The sequence below is a fragment of the Pangasianodon hypophthalmus genome, chromosome 19 (assembly GCF_027358585.1).
Source record: "Pangasianodon hypophthalmus isolate fPanHyp1 chromosome 19, fPanHyp1.pri, whole genome shotgun sequence".
In the NCBI taxonomy this organism is placed as follows: Eukaryota; Metazoa; Chordata; class Actinopteri; order Siluriformes; family Pangasiidae; genus Pangasianodon; species Pangasianodon hypophthalmus.
Genome location: NC_069728.1, coordinates 16,942,923 through 16,966,954, shown reverse-complemented (window position 1 = coordinate 16,966,954; position 24,032 = coordinate 16,942,923). Strand labels below are relative to the sequence as shown.

The 24,032-nt window shown below is 37.6% G+C and overlaps 1 protein-coding gene across 1 annotated transcript in view; it reads right to left on the bottom strand.

Annotated features, from left to right (window-relative positions):
* The window catches only part of igf2r (insulin-like growth factor 2 receptor), a 48,954-nt gene that overhangs the window by 23,654 nt on the left and 1,268 nt on the right, over positions 1 to 24,032 (bottom strand). Inside the window, exons 2-21 of the mRNA XM_034313584.2 lie at positions 23,158 to 23,297; positions 18,988 to 19,106; positions 15,945 to 16,043; positions 15,257 to 15,389; positions 14,584 to 14,695; positions 14,387 to 14,480; positions 12,078 to 12,237; positions 11,603 to 11,789; positions 11,084 to 11,187; positions 9,683 to 9,838; positions 7,972 to 8,118; positions 6,570 to 6,857; positions 5,958 to 6,108; positions 5,677 to 5,857; positions 3,856 to 3,971; positions 3,534 to 3,684; positions 2,098 to 2,274; positions 1,893 to 1,994; positions 552 to 653; positions 274 to 445 (exon numbers count right to left, since the gene is read on the bottom strand). Of these exons, the coding sequence (XP_034169475.2) occupies positions 274 to 445; positions 552 to 653; positions 1,893 to 1,994; positions 2,098 to 2,274; positions 3,534 to 3,684; positions 3,856 to 3,971; positions 5,677 to 5,857; positions 5,958 to 6,108; positions 6,570 to 6,857; positions 7,972 to 8,118; positions 9,683 to 9,838; positions 11,084 to 11,187; positions 11,603 to 11,789; positions 12,078 to 12,237; positions 14,387 to 14,480; positions 14,584 to 14,695; positions 15,257 to 15,389; positions 15,945 to 16,043; positions 18,988 to 19,106; positions 23,158 to 23,297 (2,891 nt within the window). The remainder of the gene's footprint in view (positions 1 to 273; positions 446 to 551; positions 654 to 1,892; positions 1,995 to 2,097; positions 2,275 to 3,533; positions 3,685 to 3,855; positions 3,972 to 5,676; positions 5,858 to 5,957; positions 6,109 to 6,569; positions 6,858 to 7,971; positions 8,119 to 9,682; positions 9,839 to 11,083; positions 11,188 to 11,602; positions 11,790 to 12,077; positions 12,238 to 14,386; positions 14,481 to 14,583; positions 14,696 to 15,256; positions 15,390 to 15,944; positions 16,044 to 18,987; positions 19,107 to 23,157; positions 23,298 to 24,032) is intronic.

The following is a 24,032-nucleotide window of genomic DNA, read 5'->3' as shown; positions in this document are numbered from 1 at the left end:
GTTCAGATGAGAAACGATAATCAAAATGTACAGCCTACAGCCCATTATATGACTTACATACATCAGCTTTCTTTAAATTTGGATTCACATGTCACATGCTCAGCTTCGTATTTATTTGTTGGCAGATTAGCAAAGCAAGTCTTGCTAATATATATATATTTTTTTGTCGCTCTGTAGTGTGAATATAAGGTTATGGTATCCATGTGCAAAGCCACAGTCAATTCACTAATCATTATACAGTTTTGTAGTGCAAGATACGAAGGATGAACCCACCCAGCAGTTTATCCATCTCTCCTCTGTAGGTGAGAGTAAGCAGACCATCAGTGGACAACTGCAGAGATCTCTCCACTCCTACGAAACTATGAGGCTTGCCGTCCTCCACCACACAGCCTGCTACGTCTGTCTTGTCCGTTCCGCACTGCCGAGCAGCCGAGCAGATGTTCACCTGCCCAAGACACATGGAAAATACCACTCCATTAAGAGGTTAAAAAAACCTCTCAAAAAGTATGCCTCGCTTTTTAGGGGGAATCAGTTAATAAATGTGTACTTACGATGAACTCTTTTCCATTCGCAGTTGTCCTGTATGCGTTTTCGGAGGCCAGAGGGAGCAGGTTGAACTCAAAGTCGGTGTTGGGATGCTTCAAAGAACAAGTCTAACACACAAAAAATGAAATACAAACACAAAGCAAATGATTAAAACCTATTAAACCAGATAAAATTTATTTATCTGACTGCACATCAAGACAATGTTACATCCTTATTTCACAAGCACAGCGCTGTAGATTTCTTGATTCTGATTGGTCAGAAAGTGTTTTCCATATCAGCAGCTCTGACAGTAGTGCAGGTGAAAATCAGTAAGTTAATGAACTCGTTCTAATATGTTTCGATATGTTGTTTCTATAGTAACAACATTTTCAAGATAGTCCTTTCACAAATCACTTAAGTTAGAAACTAGACTAAGTGTATATACGGGGTTTTTCGGTAACCAGCACGCACTTGGGTGAAAAAGCTGCCGCTTGTTTGTTTCAGTGAGGATGTTAGCACAAGAACGGTTAGCGTTCTTTCTTCCTGTTTTAGGAAAAATATGCTATATTCAACAATTAATAAGAAACCGTGCATGTCTATATTTTAATGATTTGAAAAGTTTTAATAAATCAGATGAATCATGGCTTTCCCTGGTGGTTACAGTAAAACGCTGTATATATACACACACAGTCCAGTTTCTACCACCATGAGCTTTGCAGCACTGTTTGAACGCACGTACATTTAACAGTGCAGAAGACGAAACAACTTTTTAATCACTTTCTAATTATCAGTATCATTAAAATTATTTGCAAAGTGTTTTTCTGCGAAAATTTTCAGACTTTTTTCCTCTTTTGGCCAAAAAAAGCGACCATTTTTGTCTGAATACATAGTTACCTGATGTACTGTTAATATACTATAATATACTGTTACCTGATATACTATTTGTCACTAAGTCAAATATACACTGCTAGATTTTGTTTCATATTGCTGAACTCAAAACACCCTCCATTTACCGTGAAAGAAAGCTGCATCAGTGCATCTTTAAAGTGGGAAAATAGAGTCAAAAGACAAGCGCACCCGAAAAAAAAAAATTACTAATATGAGATAGGGAGAAGGAGGCGGAGCTTCCAGCGGTGTCAGTTCATATCAGAGAGTATAAAACACCTAAGCAACTGTCAATCATTCCAGATTCATAAGTCGATCTGTCATTTTTAACAGCGGGAAAATAAGACTGCTGTTTCGGCGTATTTTCGAGCGTACTCTTCTGTGAAGCTCCTATACAAAATGTGTAAATGTTGGCAGGTTTGTATGGCCTAATGTAACTTCTCAGCTGAAGAACGCAGAGAGTGTGTGGTGCTGAGACGCACCTGATTGGTGTCTACGGCAGTTGAAATGGCGCAGGCTGCCTCGGTGTCCCACATGAAGTTCACTGTGCAGTCCTGATTTGATATGAACCTTGGACCGGATGACTGCTTGCCATAGAGATAATGAGAGATAAAATCACAAAGTTGATGCATTCTAATATACACACAAGACATTTTAAAGGTGATTCAGAGTTGATGCGTTCCTCACCACAAGTCCTTTGGAGCAGACGAAGTGAATGCGGGTGGTGTAGGTGCTCATCTTCCCGTCCATCTCGCACACCGAGCCGTTTGTGTACTCCAGCATCAGCTGATTGTCCTCTAGGAAAACAGGGCCTTTTGTAGCCACGCCCAGGTTACTGATGGTCACTTTTTCAGACGGTATCTCCTGTAAAATTCCCACACGTGACAGATTATAGTTTCAAGAAGATTGTCAATTGGCCCTTGTATAATCTGTGTAGCATGTAAACTACATGAAATGAGCTTGTATATATCAGAGCTTGTCAGAACATATTTCACTGTTTAAAAACGATTCAAATTTATAATATTTACAAACTCAAATGCCAAAAAATCCACAGGGATCCCATGGTCTACTTCTAGTCGCTATTTTTTATACCATTAGTAAACACTTTTACTAAATTTCTTGGTTAAATGACTCATGTCCTTTTGATGTAAACAGAGAATGCATTTGCATATCCATATTTCTTAGCATACTTAAATTTATTATTATATATAATATTTATTTTTTTTAATGATTGGCAATATTTCTAATTAAAAGAACGATGGATCAATCTCAAATGGCAGTTCAGAGGGTATATAATGCACTAAATATGTTCTACAATACTGTTACACCCTGTGAAATGAGCATAAATAGTGAATATAAAACTATTCAGGATTTGGCCTAAATAAATAAATAAATAAATAAATAAATAAATAAATAAACAAGCTTTAAAAATTATTCCTCCAGGTATATGAGCTGAAGATCTGTGTATTTTTACTTGGAGCATGTAAGAAATTTAAGGGGGGAAAAGATGTTAAAAAAATAAAAACAAATCCAAAACATTAGTATTCATATTAGAATTGAGAGATAAATTTTTTTTGTTTTTGTTTTTTTTTGGTAAGAAAGGACTTCATCCTCCTTGGTTTACGTGATAAGCAGAATGTAGCTCAACTGCTAATGCTCATTTCGCCATTATAAAATTATAACCTCAACCTAATACTCAAATGCACTTAAATACTAACTATCTTGTTTAAATATGCTTTGAATGCACACAGCTTCCTGAAATTAATACACATGGTAGCTTTGAAAAATTGGCCATGCCTTGTTAAGTTTGACCAACTGTGTGTAAATTCAAAGTAATATCAAAAACCCTGCAATCAATCAATCAATCAATCAATAAATAAACAAACTCACACTCCAAGACAGAATGAAATCTAAAAGCTTTGCAAAATACCAGATTTAACACAACATGGAGTTACAAATATATTAAACGTTACAGTTAGACCATCATCAGTACGAAAAATAAAAATAAAAATCCCACAAAACAATAATTGTACATGCAAAAACATCATCATATGACCATCTAGCTTTATTGATGACACGCTACTAATTTTTTTTTAAAAAAAAAGGAAAATAGAAACGTTTACCTGAGCACTCTCATATTTTATCTGGCACACTGAGGCGAGTCGGTCGCAGCCTGGCACGGGTCTGAGCGGCCGGCACACGTTGATGTAGTACATCCTCATGGATTTGGTGTCCATGGCCTCCCAGTTAGCGGATCCGCTCGACCTCGACAAACTGTGGGATGGAGAGAGAGAAAAAAAACAACCATTCACTACAAATACAAGAGAAGAAACTCAGGATAGACAGCTAACAGAGCGGATCAGTATAACGTACAGAAGTTTAGTTAACTTTTCTTAAAAGTTCTCATAAATCACAGAAACAATATTGAGGAAGAACATCGCTCACCTGGACAAGTCAAACTGCTGTAAAGTAACAGGGTCAGTAACCACACACTCCCATGGCCTCTCCGGACAGGCGTATGAGGTGTACCACCTGAAGTTGTAGGTATATTCATCCTCAGCCTGGGTGAAACAACATGACAACAAACATTCCTTCATTTTTAAAGAAACAATGAGTACTTCTATGTTTATAATAATAATAATAATAATAATAATAATAATAATAATAATAATAACAACAACAACAACAACAACAACAATTTTTTACTAGTATATAATAAACACCATTGTTCATAATCACCATCACAGTATTATTATTATTATTATTATTATTATTATTATTATTAGTGTTGTTGTTGCAATAAAACAAATGCATTATTAGTAGTTAAAGCAGTAGTAGTAATAGTGGTAGAAGTAGCAGTAGGAGGAGGAGTAACAGAAGCAGGGGTAATAGTAGTAGTAAGAGTAGTAGAAGTAGTAAAAATAATAGTAGAATAAGTAGCAGGAGTAGTAGTAGCAGTAGGAGGAGAAGCAGTAAGAGTAAAAGTAGTAGTAAAAGCAGTAGTAGTAGAAGCAATAGCAGAATAAGTAGCACTAGTACCATTAGCAGGAGTAACAGTAAGAGTAGTAGAAGTAGCAGCAGTAGTAGAAGTAATAGCAGAATAAGTAGCAGTAGTAACAATAGGAGAAGAAACAGTAGCAGTAGAAGTAGTAATAGTAGTAGGAGTAGAAGTAGCAGTAGTAGAAGTAATAGTAGAATAAGTAGCAGTAGTAACAATAGGAGAAGTAACAGTAGCAGTAGAAGTAGCAACAGTAGTAGGAGTAATAATAGAATAATTAGCACTAGTAACAGTAGCAGGAGTAACAGTAAGAGTAGTAGAAGTAGCAGCAGTAGTAGAAGTAATAATAGAATAATTAGCACTAGTAACAGTAGTAGGAGTAACAGTAGCAGGAGTAACAGTAAGAGTAGTAGAAGTAGCAGCAGTAGTAGAAGTAATAATAGAATAATTAGCACTAGTAACAGTAGTAGGAGTAACAGTAGCAGGAGTAACAGTAAGAGTAGTAGAAGTAGCAGCAGTAGTAGAAGTAATAGTAGAATAAGTAGCAGTAGTAACAATAGAAGAAGAAACAGTAGCAGTAAAAGTAGTAATAATAGTAGGAGTAGAAGTAGCAGTAGTAGTAGAAGTAATAGTAGAATAAGTAGCAGTAGTAACAGTAGCAGGAGTAACAGTAAGAGTAGTAGAAGTAGCAGCAGTAGTAGAAGTAATAGTAGAATAAGTAGCAGTAGTAACAATAGAAGAAGAAACAGTAGCAGTAAAAGTAGTAATAATAGTAGGAGTAGAAGTAGCAGTAGTAGTAGAAGTAATAGTAGAATAAGTAGCAGTAGTAACAATAGGAGAAGTAACAGTAGCAGTAGAAGTAGAAGTAGTAACAGTAGTAGGAGTAACAGTAGGAGCAGAAGTAGCAACAGTAGTAGTAGTAGTAGTAGAAGTATTTATTGTTTTTCTAATTCTATTTAAAATATCCATGCTTTTAATATTGAAAATATTACTTTTGTACATTCCTAGTTTTTAAAAACATTAGTCTTGGAGTTCAAGTGCAAACATGTCGACTGATAGGACTGTAAGTAGAAAATTGTGTAAATGTCATTTTTTCACTAGTGCATCCCTGCCCACGTAATAAATTCAAAATAAAAGCATAAATTCAGCTGCTGTGTGAAACCATACAACTCACTACCACTAGCACATCCACCCCCATCCCTCTCTCTCTCTCTCTCTCACTCCCTCCCTCTGTGTGTGTGCGTGTGTGTGTGTGTGCTGTTTCATACCTGAAACTCAGGTTTACCCAGCCCGGCCTCTCGGTCACACAGGAAGGAGATGTGTGTGGAGCGCTGTGTGTGTTGCTTGTTGTTGTACCGAGAGCCGTTTTTGTAGTCCAGCTCGACCATGCCATCGTAATACGACAGACTGGAGCTAAACTCGCCCAGGTTCCAGGAATTAGTTTTAGTACTGTCAAACGAGAACAGGGAACCTCAGACAAGAAAAAGAGTCCAGAAATCTTCCAAGAAAAACAAGTTTTCTGTTTGAGTGAAGTGAAGCGTGGACTTGCCTCTTGTCAACCTGACAGGCTCCTGATTTCTCAGGGCAGTTTGCAGCCTTAACACTCCCACACACATTAATAAAGTAGTCATATTTGTCATTGGATACGTTGTAGTAACCTCCATCAGCCTTCCGCAGCGGGGTCAGGTCAAAAGAAATTCCTAGAAACAGAGGAACATGTTTATTGAACATCTGCTGCAGAGATTATTTTTATTTTAAAGGAGCAGTTTGTCATTTGTAGAGCCATTTGAAATAAAAACATTGCTGAGTCTTCTTCTAACTCTCAACCTACTCCATCCTTTTTGTTAAAACTACACATTGCTAGTTGTGTTTTAAGGAAAAACGGGAAAACTGAGCCAGTTCTGCTCAGGTTGGGGCGGAGCTAATTTCAGGACCAGAAAAATGTAACCAGAAACCATAAAGAAATCAACCAGATGAATTACATGGTAATATTCCAAGTGACAGTTTTTTTCTAAGGTATTTTTGAAATTACAGGATTGTTATTGCTCTAGAAACATTTTTAACTTTAAATATGCTTATGTTCCAGTGAAATGAAATGAACCTGTAAGTATTTAAGAGCTATAAGACGTCGTACGCAGCAGGCTATAAGATGTTTCTCTACCTGCAGTGGAGTTTTCCACTTTACAGTCGTCCCCCTTTGTTCTGGTGAGCACACAGGCGGCAGCAGTCTGCCACTCGAACTCATAAACGCAGCCGTCCCCGGACACGCTCCGCATGATGGGGGCGCTGTCCATGTCACCCGGCTTACACTTCAGAGTAATGATACTTTTAATCTTTGTGTTTTTCCTGCACTCATCTCCGTCTGAGTATATGAGCCTCAAGTCTTTCCCCATCAGGTCTTTCTGCGGTGAGGAGAGGAATTTGCCCAGGCTTCTGAACTTTCCTTTTCCTGATGAAATAACAACTAATTAGTAAAACATTCACAATAGAGCCAGTTCACTACATCTTCTTTTTTTAAAACAAGAATTGTACACACAAGAAGTGTCACTAAGATAGTAACGCGTTTACAAGGGAAATAAAAAAGTGCAGCAAAAACAATTATAAGGAGTAAACAAGAACAAAGGACACAGGAGTAGTGACAGTAGGATGCAAACAAAAACAATAAATAAATTAATTCTTCATACAGATAAATTCTTTTTTTTGCATCCTATGTCTTCATACAGTTTAACCTATATTAAAAAAAGTTGTTTATGGATATAATTTCTAGAGTATTAAAAAATCTAAATAAATAAAATGGGGAAATAAAATTAATAAGAAATAATAAATAAAATATATGCCTATACATATAAAGGAAAAAAAGAAAAAAATATGAAATAAACAAATAAAATTAATAAATACAAAACTCATTCACACAGATCAATAGTTTTTCTATAGTTTTGCAATTTAAACTACATCTAAACTACAATTGAAATAATAAAAAAAAAAATGTCATGGAGTGGTATTACTAGACTGTTGTTTATGGATATAACATATGAAGTATTGAAAAACCTTTAATAAGATAATATAAGATAAGATAAGATAATCCTTTATTCGTCCCCAATAGGGAAATTTGCATTGTTACAGCAGCAGATATAAAGATATAAAAAAATATATAAATATAAAAAATATAAGAGAGACACACCAAGAATGCACAACACCAAATAAATAAAGTGTATGTATGGAAATATATATATAAATATATATAAAATTATTGACATTTTAAAATTTTTTTTTTTTTTTTAATTATTTACATTTGTATGATACATAAAAATACTTCAAAAGTACAAACTGTAACCATAAGCTTTACCTATATATGGATTATAATATCTGGACAAACTAACTAAATTACATATAGACAGACCAACAGCAAAAAGTACAAACTCACTCACTGTGCTTACAGAAATTGCTATTTTTTCCTCTTGCCAGGACGTGTGAATTGAATAGAGTTCTACACACTGGCCATTAGAATTATAACTACAGTAGCATTAAAACCTGTTGGAAACGTTATGTAATGTAACACTCACCCACAGCACATACAGCTGCATCTTCAGGACACGAGGCAGTCGCATTCTCCTTGATGATTTTATTACACACGTTAACGTAGTACAGTTTTTTGCCCGTCTCTGGAACGTTAGCATCCACCGCCACCCAGTTTTGTTGTGCATCGGATGCTGAAAGGCAAACAACAGACGCGAGACGCAAAGATGTTTTATTTTTAAAGAATAATAATAATAAAAAAAACAACAACTAGGTAGCCATTTGTGTTTCGTACCATGCAGCAAACGCCACTGTTGGCTAACTGCAGCACTGATGAGATCACATTAACCGCACAAGTTCCCTTCGTATGCTGGAAGCGTCATGTAGCTAAGGAATGACTAAAGAACTTGATCCCTGATGTTGTAATAGCGCTGGATAATATGACTACACATCTTAGATATTGCAATACAATAACACCACGAATGTCTTTCGTAATATGACTCCACTCTTATGTTGACAACTACACTAAATATCATGATACGTATCATGCACCATGAAGATATGAATATCTTCGACTTACTTATAACAAGGCAAAAATAACGTGTATAAAATTATATCATAGCTGATGCGGAATTCTTGACTCTGATTGGTCAGAAGGTGTTGATTACATTTCATTATACCACAGAGTGGTTGAATTCTGGAATCTGATTGGTCGGAAGGTGTGCTTTATTTTGCACGGCTCAGACAGTAGTTCTGGCTGTAACATGACCGATAGGTTAATATTAATGCGCTCATTCTTATGTGTTATTGTTTCTATGGTAACAGCTCATCTAGTGACTTGCACAGCGGACGCTCCATGTCATCTGAGATTAAGAATGAACAGAATAAAAAACATGTTGATGTTTAACAAAGTAAAACGCATAATTGTTAATGTGGTGGTGTTTTGTTATGACACGCTTGCTTAACATTTATGGAAGGAGTCTTGGTGGTTAGCGTTTTGTAACAGTCACAGTGCTTTGCGAAGTTTCCCAGGACAGAGACGCTTCACGTCGTGCCGCATCACACCCCACTGGAGTGCATTATTAAGTTATTCCAGTTGTGCAGCGGCAAATCATAGGTTTATATTAATGCTCTCGTTCTAGTACGTTATTAGTAACAACTTAGTGATGTACAGCAGACATTCCACATAAATGGATTGAAAACATGTCTTAATTGTTTATATGGTGAAGTTTTCCTCAAGGAGATGTTTATAACAAGAGACAGATGGTAATGTGGATCAGCATATGAGCTTATGCTAGCTAAAGACCGAAATTAATTATTTAGCTAGCTAGCACATAGCTGTTAAGTCTATTATGAACAGTATAAAGACACAATAACAGTCAATTTGAGACAAATCTGTTAGAGATATTCAGATTTTCCTAAGATGTGTTAGTAAATTACTAAAAGAAAATAATCTAACTAACTAAAAATACACTTAGCCCTGACCACAAACCAAACTTTCACAGTTTCTGCCACTGTAAGGAATATAAAAGGAATAAAACACTTCAGGAAGTGCTGTTATTGGTAAATAATCAACTTTGGTGTGTTTACATTAACTCCGCTTCACAAGGTGCATTGCACCACCTTGTCGTTGATTATTTTCCTAGAACTTCACACCCTGACATGTATTATTCCTTATTATTATTTGTCTCCTTCAATATCTGAAAGTTAGAAACTATACAAGCTCATTGTAGCATTATAGATAAAACTAGTGCTCACCTGCGTAGCGAGTGAGACGGGACAGGTCATAATGCATTTTGCCATCAGTGACTCTGCACATCAGGTCTTTGGTTTCTTTTACACATGCGTATGATGTCTGCCAGTTAAAGTAATACGTGCAGTCGACCTCTCCTGTGAACACGGGGTTGCCGTTCCCTGTAAAAATAAAACCATTCAAATTCAGTAATAGTAGGAAAGATTTTGACTATATTGTGAAAAATGACAAGACCGGGGATTGTGAAATTATTGGCTGATGATATTTTTGCCCTACACATGCATTGTTTCATGAAATTGTGAAAATTTTTAGTGATAGGAATTGCACTTTGAAGAAAGATTATGGAAAAACAAGAGTTTAGTCTTTAAGAGAGTGATACAGATAAATAAAGCACAGTATGGCCCAGACATGAAGTAATATGAATAAAAAAAAATTCAGGTTTAATAACAGGTTGTGTTTAAATAGCTCTCGTCTTAATTAGTCAGAGCAGAAGCTCCTCAGACACAGAAGCACAAGACTTGATGACAGAATAAGGAAACAAAGGCAATTTGAAGGAGTAACTGTCTGAGCGACTAACTGAGTGACTAAATGACTAAGTCAGTGAGTTACTGACTGAATAAGTAAATGACTGAATAATGGAGTGACTGACCAGTTCAGTGACTGACTGACTGACTGAACTAGTGTCTGAGTGAATGACTGGGCAACGACCAAATGATGGAGTGCCTGACTGAATGAATGAGCGAATGACTGTGCGACTGACTAACTGAATAATGACATGACTGAGTAAAAGACTGAGCGAGTGACTGAGCGAGCGACAGACTTTGCAAATGACTGAGTGCGTGACTGAGTGACCGACAGAGTGATTGGCTGAGTGACTGACCGACTGACTGACTGGCTGAATGAGTGAACAACTGAGTGAATGACGAAATGAATGACAGACCGACTGACTGAATAAGAGACTGACCGACTCAGTGACCAAGTGACTGACTGACTGACTCAGTGACCAAGTGACTGACTGACCGACTCAGTGACCAAGTGACTGACTGACTGAGCAACTGACCAAGTCAGTGACCAAGTGGCTGACTGACTGAAAGACAGAGTGACTGACCGACTGACTGAGCGACTGACCCACTCAGTGACCAAGTGACTGACTGACTGAATGAATGACTGACTGAGTGACTGACTAAATGACTGACTGAGCGACTGACCGACTCAGTGACCAAGTGACTGACTGACTGACTGAATGACTGAGTGAGCTAGTGACTGACTCAGTGACCAAGTGACTGACTGAGCGACTGACCGACTCAGTGACGAAGTGACTGACTGACTGAATGACTGAGTGACTGACTGAATGACTGAGTGAGCTAGTGACTGACTCAGTGACCAAGTGACTGACTGTCACTGACCTGCTGTTGTGTTGCACTCAAAGTTAATGATGGTCATTCGCCGGAAGCCGGAGCTGCAGCCATTTCCTCCTGGATAGATGAGAGTCAGATCTCCATCAGAGTACCTGGGTATGAGCAGAGACATCCTTAAACCCCGTTTCTCACAGCTTCATTCATTACGAAAATTCTGACCTTTTACTGCGGTTTACTGTGCGGTTCTGTTTTTCAGTATATCTTATGCTGTTGTAGACACTTTGGAAGTCAAACTTATGATCATAATTAGTTTGGAAAGTTCAGTTTGTGGTCAATGCTAAGTGTAATTACAGTCTATTTTAAGTCATACAAAGTCTATTTGAGTAATATAGTGCAAATTTAAATTTTATTATGATCCCAAAAAGAATAAAAAAATGGCCTTGTGTCGCTCGCACTTAAACCATACCATGGATCTGTATGGATATATTATATTATTTTTAAAAACAGAGCATTGCACTGTATTTATTATATAAAGTACTGCAGATGAGAAAGTCAGATTTTGCCCACCGGAGTGTTTGATTCTGGAACCTCCCAGCGATTTTGTTGATACTTTCTCCCACCTTCACCTGGCAAGACGACACGAAACCCTTCTCATCAGCACACTCGCCGGCTCTGGTTTCCCCACACACATTAAGATAGAACATGTAGGTGTCCTTCCCGATCTTAGCCTCAGCAGCGTAGGGAGTGTCTCCAGCTACAGGACGCATTAGGACGATTAACCAGAAGATCAATCAATAAATAAATAAATAAATAAAAAGATACATAAAGTGCATAAAAATGGTTATACAATATACTGATTTACATTTATTAATTACGTGTAAAAGTTGCTACATAAACTACTCTTTATTATTATCAGGGTTCCCACTGATCCCCTTCGTAATCTCATTTTCTACACATTCTCTAAGAGCTGTGGTAACCGCATCTTTCCTCCTTGCTCCAGTGGTGATATAGATTGGGCCCCTTGTCCTGTGTCATGACTTACAGCCGTGTGTGAGGTGTGTGAGGTCGATAGAGATGTCATGCTGTTGGCTGGTCAGTTTGCAGTCGTGACTCTCCAGGTAGTCTCTGTGACAGGCGTACTCCGTCACCCACTCCACCTCGTAGCGACAGTTCCCCTCAGCGGTCAGCTTGGGGTCACTTCCCTGAGAAGAAATGGAGCTCAATTCAATGCATTTTTAGCATTTTTAACAACAGACATTTTCACAAAGCAGCTTTACTGAAATCTAGATGCAATGGACAAGCAATGGAGGAGACAGTGGCGAGAAAAAAAAAAACTGCTCCTAAAAAAAATAAGTTAGAGAAAGATTTATGCATTGAACCTGCACCTCCTGCTGGTTATTATTCAGCTTTTAGACTTAGAATTGGTTCTAAATACAGACTCAACATTTTGGTTTAAAGAGAAAAAAGTGACAGCCTTATTTATCAAGCTATTTATCCGAAGTGCTCTGTGCTGGATCAGAAGGTCAGCTCCTGTTGCACCCAAACAATGCAGCTGTTTGTGCTCGACGCAGCTTGGGTTTATTCTGACTTTATTCTGGGAAGCATGACCTTCAGATACAAGCGCTCCACACACCCAGAATAAACTTCCGAGCTGCTGGAAAGTGATTTACATTTACCTATTCTTATACAATATTATTTACATATAATTATGCATCCAGATGTGAAACCAAACACTGTTACATTATTGTGTTCTTTTCAGCAGGTTGCTCACTAATGAAAGCAACCACAGTGGGTTCAGACTTCCTTCACTGGGAATGTTGCTCAATATATGATCTAATTGTAGATCGAGATTTACATTAAACTAGCTGCTTGTGAGGAAGTTTGAACTTGGCAACATTTGGCTGACTCTAATTTGCACAGAGGACCAGGGACCTCTGGTTGAGATCAACACTGCTTTTAACAAACTCTAATGTCTGTGAAAATAAATCACGAAAAGGGGGAGAAGAAAATAAATATAACATTTAAAATGTTATAAAAAGTTACACGTGCATGGCAGATAACAATAAAAGGCACGTGCATGGCAGATAACAATATAAGACTAAAAACATGTTGCTGTTTATCAAAGTAAAGTGTATAATCGTTAATGCGGTTACGTTTTTTTGTTAGAAGACATTTATGGTCTCGAGTTTCAGCGCCTGCTAACAGACACCGTGCTTTGTAAAGTTTCCCAGGACGGGAAAGTCTTCAGAGGAGTTTCCGCCTTCTGGGTTTTTCAATAACAAGACATGCTGCTTTTTTTTTGAGAAAGAGAGAAAAGGAAATGCTGGTGAGGAAATAACTGATTATTGTTGCTAATAACATAAGCCATAACAGGAAGTAACTTGTCTCGCTGAAGTTCCACAACATTAAATCTAACTATAAACCATTACATTTTGCAACGTGTCGTTCAAATTAATTAAATAAACATTGTAATTGTTGACAAATCACTGTGGTATAAGTGAAATAACACACTGCAGACCGAGCTGTTGTATGAAAATAATCCACTTCAGGGTGGCAGTTTCGCGCCGGGCCGTTTCATACCACCCCGGCATGGATTATCTACATATGACCGAACAGTGTGTCATGTGGTATTCCTTACATATCGCCCACCTGTAGTTGACACGTTAAGAGTCATGAGGTTTGGCTTACTGGTTTTGGCACGGAGATAAACCTAAAGTATATAAATTTGTGCTGTCTCCAAGACACATGCATCCTAAACCTCCGAGTCATTGTGAGAAACCGATGGGCCTGTTTTCTTCTGGTTATGGCTTTACCAGCACGGTAAAGGACATGGAGCAAGACTTCCTGAGAGAAGACTGTGAATTCAGATGCAAGATAAACAAACACCCACTTTAATACTGCTTTTAACAAACTCTCGCAATTTCCCTTGAAGCCTGAGTCGAGTTTGGTTCGATCCCTCGTCCCTACATCAGCATAAAAGTACACTTCAGGAACAGAACTTTCTGAAATCTGACAGGTTTATTTCCATATCAGGAAAATATATGGTGGACAAATCTATTTATAAATAAGGATATAAGGTTAAAAAGACAGCTGTATCCTAAATCTGTGCCTGTGTCATAAGAAGAAACTGATGCACCTGGCTTTTTTCACCTTGTTACAGTTTTATCAACAAGGTGACTACAATTTTTATTATTATTTTTTATTAAGGGCAAGGCTTCCCATAATGTGAGCCCATTCTCAATCTAACCACCAATCTCCTCTCCTGGTGATGTCTCCATCTTGGATACATCTCCATCTCTAACCAGAGACAATCCTGCTAAAGTGTAAATGTTTTCATGGGTACAATTTTACCTGCTGTCTTGAAGAGGGGCAGATGAAGGTGATGGTGACTGCAGGCTTGTGCCCATTACATGTCTTGTTTTCAGACTCGTACTGTAGCCTCAACCTGCCACACACACACACACAAACACATTAACACAAATACAGACCAACATGCAGATCTGAGATGACAGTGAGCTGTGTGTGTGTGTGTGTGAGAGAGAGTGTACCTGTCATTAGAGATGAGCTCCAGAGGCTTGTCTGGTTTCCCCATGCTGATTGATTTGCCTTGTTTAGTCCAACAGGCAGCAGTGCCTTTAGGACAGGGACTATTTGCTTGGTCTAGACACAAAAAAGGCAATTAGTGACTCTTCCCGATTCAGTAGGATTCAGCATTCCTTATTAATGATGATGATAAATGCTTGTTCTAGCTGACGGCTAATGCACATGTACAAGCTGTGCTTGTGTTAAAGAAAATATCTCGCCATACCAGCAGATGGCAGTAGTCACCTGCAGTAATAATCATAATCAAGAACCAAATATTTTTTTAAAGAATAGTTTTTCTTTGTTTGTTTTTTTTTAAATAAAGGCCATATTACTGCTACGAATGTGTCAAAATAGTATTCTGCCTACCAGTGACCTTACTTATATTCACGCCACTGGGAAAGCTCTCCTCGGCCATTTTGTCACAAAAATTTAAAGCAGACGTTGAGAAATGTCAAGCAGATAAGCAGAAGTTGAGTAAATGACTAGCAGTCTGCATCCTCTGCTCATTTCTATTTCTCGTCTCCTGTCTCCATCACCGGCGCCTGATGCCAGTGGACACGTGCTGACTGATACCAACAGCGTGAGAGATAAAGCCGAAAGAACTGAACCAGGACAAGGTTTGTGAGATGTACTCACCCAAATTTCTGCACACGTTAATATAAAAGTCAACACTATCGTCCGAGTCATCGACCAGGTAGCCGTCTGTGACTTTGATGAGGGGGTTGAGGTCGTGTTTTTTCCCATCCGAATCAAAGACGTAGCAGGGAACCTTTCAGACAACAGAAATAAAATAAAGTGTTTACCAAGAAGGGATGAAAAAGATATTACGATAGGTGACATTTTCAAGCTATATGACATGCAACTCAAGCAAGTAAGAAGAATATGGATCAAAGACAAGAACATTTTCCTGTAAATACCTTCGTACTTAGCTAAATAACTTTAACAAAGAAATAAGAACGAATAATAATTATATATATTAAAATTACGTAGTAAGATAAACACCCTTCGAATAAAAAATAAATAAATAACTGTAAAAATTGTGACGGTTGCCTAATTGGTGTGGGATAAGAAGAATAAAACGTGTGCTGTTACTGGAAAACAATGTCTGGGTGGTAACAATAATTCTGCTTCACGTCATGGCATCATCACACCGCCATGTTGTTGATTATTTTTCCATTTCCAGCATGCCCTGAAGCAATTAATCTGAAATGCCACACAGGTCACTTCTCGTTGACAATGTGCTCTTTTGTGGTTTCCACACACACACACACACACACACACACACACACACACTCTTCCATCTGCCCGACCCCACCATACTCACCTCCTTAAGTGGTCTGAATTTGTCTCTTCTGCAGGCTGCATAAGTTCTCCATTCAAAGTGATGAACGCACTGCGACACGGTGACAAACTCCGGCGTCCCCTTTAGGACAGAAAAAAAACATTACTAAATGAAATGCATGCTGGGATTTGTGTTGTTCTGCACCTACGTTCTAAAACTGGATCGCACAGGGAAGTTGTGCCGTTTTTTGAAAAGAGGTTATGGTTCATTTGTGGCGAGGAGAAGATGCTCATGCAGCTCAACTTCTGCAGTTCCCTTTTTTTTTTTTTTTTTTTTTGCTAAGTGACTGACTATCAGGTGATCTATGACAGCAGACTGTAATTCTCAAATCAGCTTAGTTTCCCTAAAGTTTGAGATCGGATATGAGATTACTGACCGACACAACTGATTTGAAGCGAATCCAATCTAAAATCGGCCATGCTCTTTGTCACCAACATAGATACAACTTAATCTGGATCTTAAACCAAAAAGCAAGACTCATGTTAATCCAGTTTGACCAAATGCAAAAGTTTAAAAAGAAAATGTTTAAAAGAAATTTAAAAAACACTTTCACAGTTTTCCTGCTGTTACATTATTTCGATTTAAATGCTGGTTACAGATTCATTTTGGCAGGCAAATATATAATATAATAATAGTAATAGGTTTTATGCTAAGAGGTGTAAAGTTGTGATTGTTTTCTTGTTTAAACTGGTGAATCCATTGTGGCAGACTTAATACAGTCGTGTGATTAAGAAAGTACACCCTCCTTCAGTTCTACGTTTTTATTTATCAGGGGTAAAAAACAATTGTGTGGTCTTCACGAACATCTATAAACAAACAAATAACCTCAGGTGACAACAAAAAACACAACAGATTTCAATATGTAGTCATTTTTTCCCCAAAAAGTAAACCACCATTCAGAAACCAGGTGGGAAAAAATAAGTACACCCTTCCCACCTCCACAATTATTAAGAGAGTAAATAGCAGCTAGGTGTTACTAAAGAAATGCACAAGACTAATTAATCATCATTAAGTGTGACTACTTTTACAAAAGCAGAACTTTCACCACTTTGGTGTTCTGGAGCACTCAGGTGTGTGTCTACATCATGCCAAGAAGAAAGGACTTCAGCCATGACCCCAGAGAAGCAATTGTTGCTGTTCATCAACCTGGGAAGGGTTATAAGGCCATCTCCAAACAATTTGTCATTCACCATTCTACAGTCAGAAGGATTGTTTACAAATGGAGAGCCTTCAAGACAGTTGCCAATCCATTGTGAGCCTCCCAGCAAATTCAGTCCGAGGTTAGAGTTAATGCTCCGAGATATAAAAAAAATCCCCAGAGCTACATCATGTGACCTACATGCCTCTGTAATTACATTAAATGTTTATGTTCATGACGGCACAATCAGAAAAAGACAGAACAAGTATGACTTCCATGGAAGGGCGGCTAGGAAAAAGCCCCTTCTCTGCAAAAAGATTATGGAGCGCTAATTAGGTTTGCAAAATTGCAAATATTATCTCTAATATCAATAGACTAATATCCAATATCAATATCCTAAACAATATCCTTTGGACTGATGAGACCAAGCTGGAGATGTTTGGTCATCACGCACAACACCATCCCTGGTGAAAACCAAATCATATCCCCACAAACACCTCATACCAACTGTCAAGCATGGTGGTGTAGGGCTGATGATTTGGGCTTGTTTTACAGACACAGGACCTGGGAAACTTGCAGTCATTGAGATAACAATGAACTTCGCTTTACATTAGAATATTCTTGAAACAAATGTGGAGCCATCTACCCAGCATCCTTAAGCTGGGCTGAAATTGGGTCATGGAACAGGACAGTGATCCCAAGCAAACCTGCAAATTGACATCTGAATGACTAAAGAAGAAACAAATTCCCTCAAACATCAACTAACTGAAGGAATGTACAGAAGAGTGGGACAAAATTTCTTATAACGATGTGAGACACTGATAAACTCCTACAGAAAACCTTTACTTCAAGTTATTGTTCCCACAGGTGGTTCTACATGTTACTGAATTGTGTACTTATTTTTTCCCACCTGGTTTCTGAATGGTGGTTTACTTTCTGGGAAAAAAAATGACTACATATTGAAATCTGTTGCCTTTTTGTTGTCACCTGAGGTTATTTCTTTGTTTATAGAAGTTGGTGAAGACCACACAATTGTTATTTAGGCCCTGATAAATAAAATCATAGAATTGAAGGAGGGTGTACTTTCTTAATCCCATGACTGTAACACCAAATAATACTCTTTATTCAGTACAAAAGTGCATTATGGGTATTGTGTACACTCTAGGATACATTTGCTGTATTCAACTAAATTTCTGACCTAGGGGGGAAAAACAAGGAAACCTGGAATTTCTTCTCATGAGCAGTTTCCTCAACTCAGAGTTCATCATGTGATGTGAAATCAAAATGGCTGATCACAGCATGAACAGTTAACAGAGCAGCACTTCTTCACTTTTAAATAAAGTTATCCTGTATAAACACAAGTATTTACTTTAGATCAATCAACATACGGACATGTTCGCTTGTTAAATCTGTCTGTACGATTCCTTATTTCGAGAAGGAAAATGTACATCATTCCTATTATTAACGTTAGCTAGCTTGTAGCTAGATTGTTGTCCCACCCCCCACTTCGCAGCGTGTGGAATTGATTTAATTCCTGAGCGTGTGTAATATCTCATATCCAGTAAACGCAAATGGTACTCTACATGTTGCTATATTACTGCTTTCTATTTACTTCTTCACACTATGAACACACCCACCTTTTTTTTTTTGCCTACTGAAATGAGTAAGCAGAAAGACGGTTATGAGTGTAATAAATCGGAACCTCAGTGCAGCTGCTTGGCTTGTGGCCCACCACAAGTTTGAAGGATGGGAAATAATTCATCTCACTCAGAGATTTCGCTTTAAATGAAACTATTCTTCCATTTTCTGCAATGATTACTCAATTTTACCAGAGAGGAAGTTAAAAAAAATGGCCGTATGAGCAGCTCTTGTGTTACTGAAACTTACCATTGTTTTACCGCACTGGAAACTGATACTGCTTTGCACTTTGCTGCTCTCGCCTTGGCAGGTCTGAGTGCTGTTGAAGGTGAGCATGGAGTTGGAGGACGTCTGCAAGGAGAGATCACCTGACCAAAAAAAAAAAAAAAAAAAAATTCGTCCTTAAGACTATGATATACAGCAAAGAAATCAATATATCAATAATCAGTTATAAAACAATGAAGGGAGAAGAGAACAGTATTTATTAGAGAGAGCATGACACCATGTTTTCTTTTCCAATACTGAAACTGAAACTGTGAGGATCAGCCATTTCTTTAAAACCTACAAAGCTTTAAAATTATTTTTTTGGGGAAAAAAAAGCATTTAAAAATACAGTAAAAAAAATGACATGACTTAGGCAAGCCTACATAACTTTCACAGAAAAATCACTTATGTTGCAAATATCAATATAACATTCGTTATTAGATAATAATAATAATAATAATATAATTATATTACATAAATATCATGAAAATCAGGGTGTCATATACACACGTTTAAACAAAACCGGAAATGCATGTATGTGTGTATTTATATAAAGTATATTTTAAATATATATATATATATATATATATATATATATATATATATATATATATATATATATACACATATATATATGTGTGTGTGTGTGTGTGTGTATGTATATATATACACACACACACATATATATTCATACATATATTCTTCTTTATTCCTTACTGCATATTTTTGTATCTGAACCATGATGTGCATTAGGGTGCCGTGGACGCTGCAGATATGCGACTACGCCTGCACTCCTTTCTGGAAAAGGCTGACTAGCTAGGAAACATTTTTAGGCAGATAAAAGCTGACCCACTCTTCGTTTTTTTTTTTTTTTTTTTTTTTTTTTAAAGGTGCTTATTTCAGACAAACCTAAAGAAAAGGCACATTCATCTTTCTCAGTTTCTGTGAGATGCTGACGAGATTCGTGGCTGGGAAACGCGCAGCCATTTTCCTAACACAATACAATGCTAATTTCACAAACTGTGATAAATTAATTATTAGGTGCATGATTAATCGATAGAGCTTTTATCACAGCTCTTAGCTACAGTGCACACACACACGCAGACACACACACACACACACGCAGACTAGGGATGTATGATTAATCACAGTGTAATGGTTATGGTGATAAAGTTTCCATAGTAAACACACGATGCTGGACTGTGAGAACAGAACATCTGGTGTTAGAGCTGAAACGTTCCTCTACACAATCTGTACAACACACACTGAAATGAAACTTTATTTATCGCATCTCCTGTCATAGTGATGTTCAAGGACTTCAGTGTATCTTCATGTTCATGTAGTGTTCATGTTCTTCGTTTATATCACGCAGTCCCAACACACACACACACACACACACACGCACGCAAATGGGAGTTGTAGATCACATATGTTGGTGAGGTGAACTCGGGAGTCCCCGCATTCAATGAATAATAAATAAATAAATAAATGCCACATACACAAGTAGACATACACAGAAATGCTTTTTACAGAAGAAACAAAGAAAGAAAGAAAGAAAGAAAGAAAGAAAGAAAGAAAGAAATTAAAGAGCGAAGGAGGGAGGAAAGGAGGGAAGAAAAGTGGGGAAGAAGTAAAAATAACAAAAATAAATCAAGTATAGATAAATAAAAAGGAAAGAAAGAAGCAGAGAGAAAAACAGACCGAAAGAAAGAAAGAAAGAAAAATTACTAATCACTCAAATGGATACAGTAATAACTTTGCTACCAGGTGGCTGAAATCTCCATTTCTCTGCTGTAACTAAATTAAAAACTAAAATAAACCAGGAATCTCCTGGCTATGATTTACAGCCTGACTGTGAGAACCACTGCACTAGTAGAAGCCAAAGAACATTAAGAAACATGATTAATAAATAAACGTGTGTCAGGAGAGATGTTCTAGATGCTCTGGAGGTCTATAACTTTCCCTCTCAGAGAGCCGACGTGACAGCGTAAAGCCCAGAGGGATACGCGGCATGAGAACGTGACTCTCTCTCTACTGACGCCAGCTTCATCCTGGAGCAGCCTCCACTACAGCAACCAGCAGAAAACTCTCCCAGAGTAAGTACTTCATCTGTTCTAATGCGCAGAACCGGCGCAGACCCGGCGCAGACCCGGCGCAGACCGAGGAACAGGAAGTGCTCCTGAGAAACACCTGCCCCAACATAACCGTGACCTACTTACTGCTAAACTAACAACAGTACAGTGATTAAATCAACAGAGACAAAACCAAACCTCACAAACATATACTGGGAGGGGAAACACACACACACACACACACACACACACACACACACACACACACACACACACAGCCTCCACAGGTTGTTCTGGGTTTCATACAGAGATCAGCTGACTCTGAATGAGGATAAATAAAGTGCTGTTTAGTTTTAAAGCTCTAAAGGACACCGCGTTATGATCAGATTTTACGAGCTGGCCTTCACATAAACACTAGACATGACGATGGAACACAGGCCTAAACAATAACAATCACTCAGTTACATAAACTAATGACCTTTCACCCTTTAAGGCTATTGATGAAGTGATGAAGTGCTCACTGATGATCAATGACATTCTTCCCAGATGAGTTTATTCACAATTTCTTTCTGATCAGCGTGAGTGTTTTACAGAGACTGAATCAGCTCGGTGATATGACGATACAATGTCGATATTGCAATAAAATGTCACGATACACTTTTACACACAAAATTAAAATCTGTAAAAATTAATATTTTATAGACAAAGTTTTAATTTTACACAAGTTTTAAAAAAATTAACAAAGATATCACAAACTGACTAGAAGCAGCTGGTGTGATATAAAAACTTAGTCTATAAAATGTTAATTTTTACAGATTTTAATTTTATTTCTGTGTTTCAGTAAAACATATTTATAAGCAAAAACATTGATTTTTGTTTAGACGCTATATAAAACAGGGTTTGTTTTCTAGCAGTTTGTTAGGAAACCTATATATCGTGATACATATCGTGTATCGTAGAACTGCCATGTAGAATAGCAGAATGATATTTTTGTCATTATCGTCCACCTCTACTCTGAATCAGAGTGAAATTTATCATTTTAGTTTGTTTGCTATTCAGTTTGTTTTCTTTGCTATTTTTTTTCACATGGCACAAAATTAAACAAGACAAAAAAAAAAATGTATAATAATAATAATAATAATAATAAAAAAAAGTCAGGTGAGGCGTGTGCACGGATGAAAACGTGAAAAAAAACCCAAAACACTGCAGCCGAGTCGATTCAGAGTTGACTCACTTTCTCACTACAACAGAGTTCACAACCAAATCAAGAGTTTATTTTGTCTTTGTTTTTTTGTCTCTCTTTTTTTTTATTTTATCCATCCTTAAACACATTGGCTCACTTTAGCAGATCATGTCTATATACAGATGACACACGGACCTTTTGATTCACTTCCTGCAGCCGAGTCAATTCAGAGTCGACTCACTTTCTCACTGTAATAGAGTTCAGTGAAAGCAGACCTCTAAGAGTCGCAGGTCACTTGCGGACCTGAGGGTCATCTTTGTGTTCTCGCCTGCTTAAAGAACTGCACCGAGATGCCTAAAGAGCACACGAGGGGTTCGTTCAAAAGAACTAAACAAGACACAGCAAAAAAAAAAAAAAAAAAAAAAAAAAAAAAAGGAGGGGGGGGAGGGGGGAGAAACGCCTCCACACCTTAAACTTTGTCCTTGCAAGAAATGGAAAAAAAGCATTACACAGAATTTGTTGTGTATCTCTGTAAGGGGTGTGGTTAACACTTGTCTGAGAGCATAAACACATGACTAACGCTGCTCCCAAAAAAAAAACACAAAAAAAAAAAAACGTGACCTAAAGGCACAATGACAGGCAATCTGAAACTGTCAAAGATGAAAGTCTTGTGAAAACCCAGCCTCAATCAGCAATTTCATCAGATTATATATAGATACAGATTATTTTCCACATTCTTTCCTTTGAAATCATCCTTCTTATGGTATTTGAATAAAAAAAAAATACACAAGTGTCTTATATGTCTGTTCCACTTTTTGGTGGTCTGATATTGTCTTATTTTTTCTTCAAGTTTCAGCCACTTCATCTTTCACTCAGCTCTCCTGATAAAATCCCACTTACCCACTGACTGGTTCTGGCTGGTGACCAGATTCTGGGCGCAAATGGCGGCGTTCGGGCCACAAGCCGTCTCCGGAGACGAAGAACAGAGCTTCAGGGTGTATTTCACTTTGCTGTCCTGATCCACAGCCTCCCATTTATACCTTTAAAAAAAAAACCACACACAGGCAGAAATGATTTACTGTTACATAAATGACAGATAAAACCACGTTGACAAATCATATAGAACATATAGGCTACATCTGGTGCAAAAGTTTGCATCCCCTATGATTTTGGATGGGAAACTGATTCACACAGCGGAAAAAGAAACTCAAAATATTTCCAATAAAACAGCTGTGATGTGAAATTTTAAAAGAACCAATGGAAATCTTTCTTCATGAATCACGACTCTCTGTCTGAGATCTGAAGTAGGCACAGTATTTCATCTAGAAGTCGAATATAGATGACAGGAAGATGTTAGGAATAGTTTAATGGGAAAGTGTGTGCTTAGTCTGTCTTTTTCATTTTGTCCTCCAAAGGCATCTTGGGAAAAAAGTAGTTTGGTACTTTGTAGTACCTGCTGTCATTTGTATTGGAGCGGCTTGTCCTATTTGTATATGTTTAATTTTTTTTCCCCATAGCACTGGCTTCAGACGCCATCAACAAAATTTCATCACACAACTTTGAAACCTGAAACAAATAATTCACCTCGTCACATTCGCTACACACGAGATTTCTCAATCACTGCTGACCACGTTGCGAAAAATCTTAGTTCAGATGAAACCTAGGGGGCGTGTCACTCTGTGTGATCACCTGACACACCTGTCACTGATTGGCTGTGTGAATCTACAGTCTGGGCTGGAAAGAAATCAGCCCCAGCCTCGCTTCTCACTTCTCAC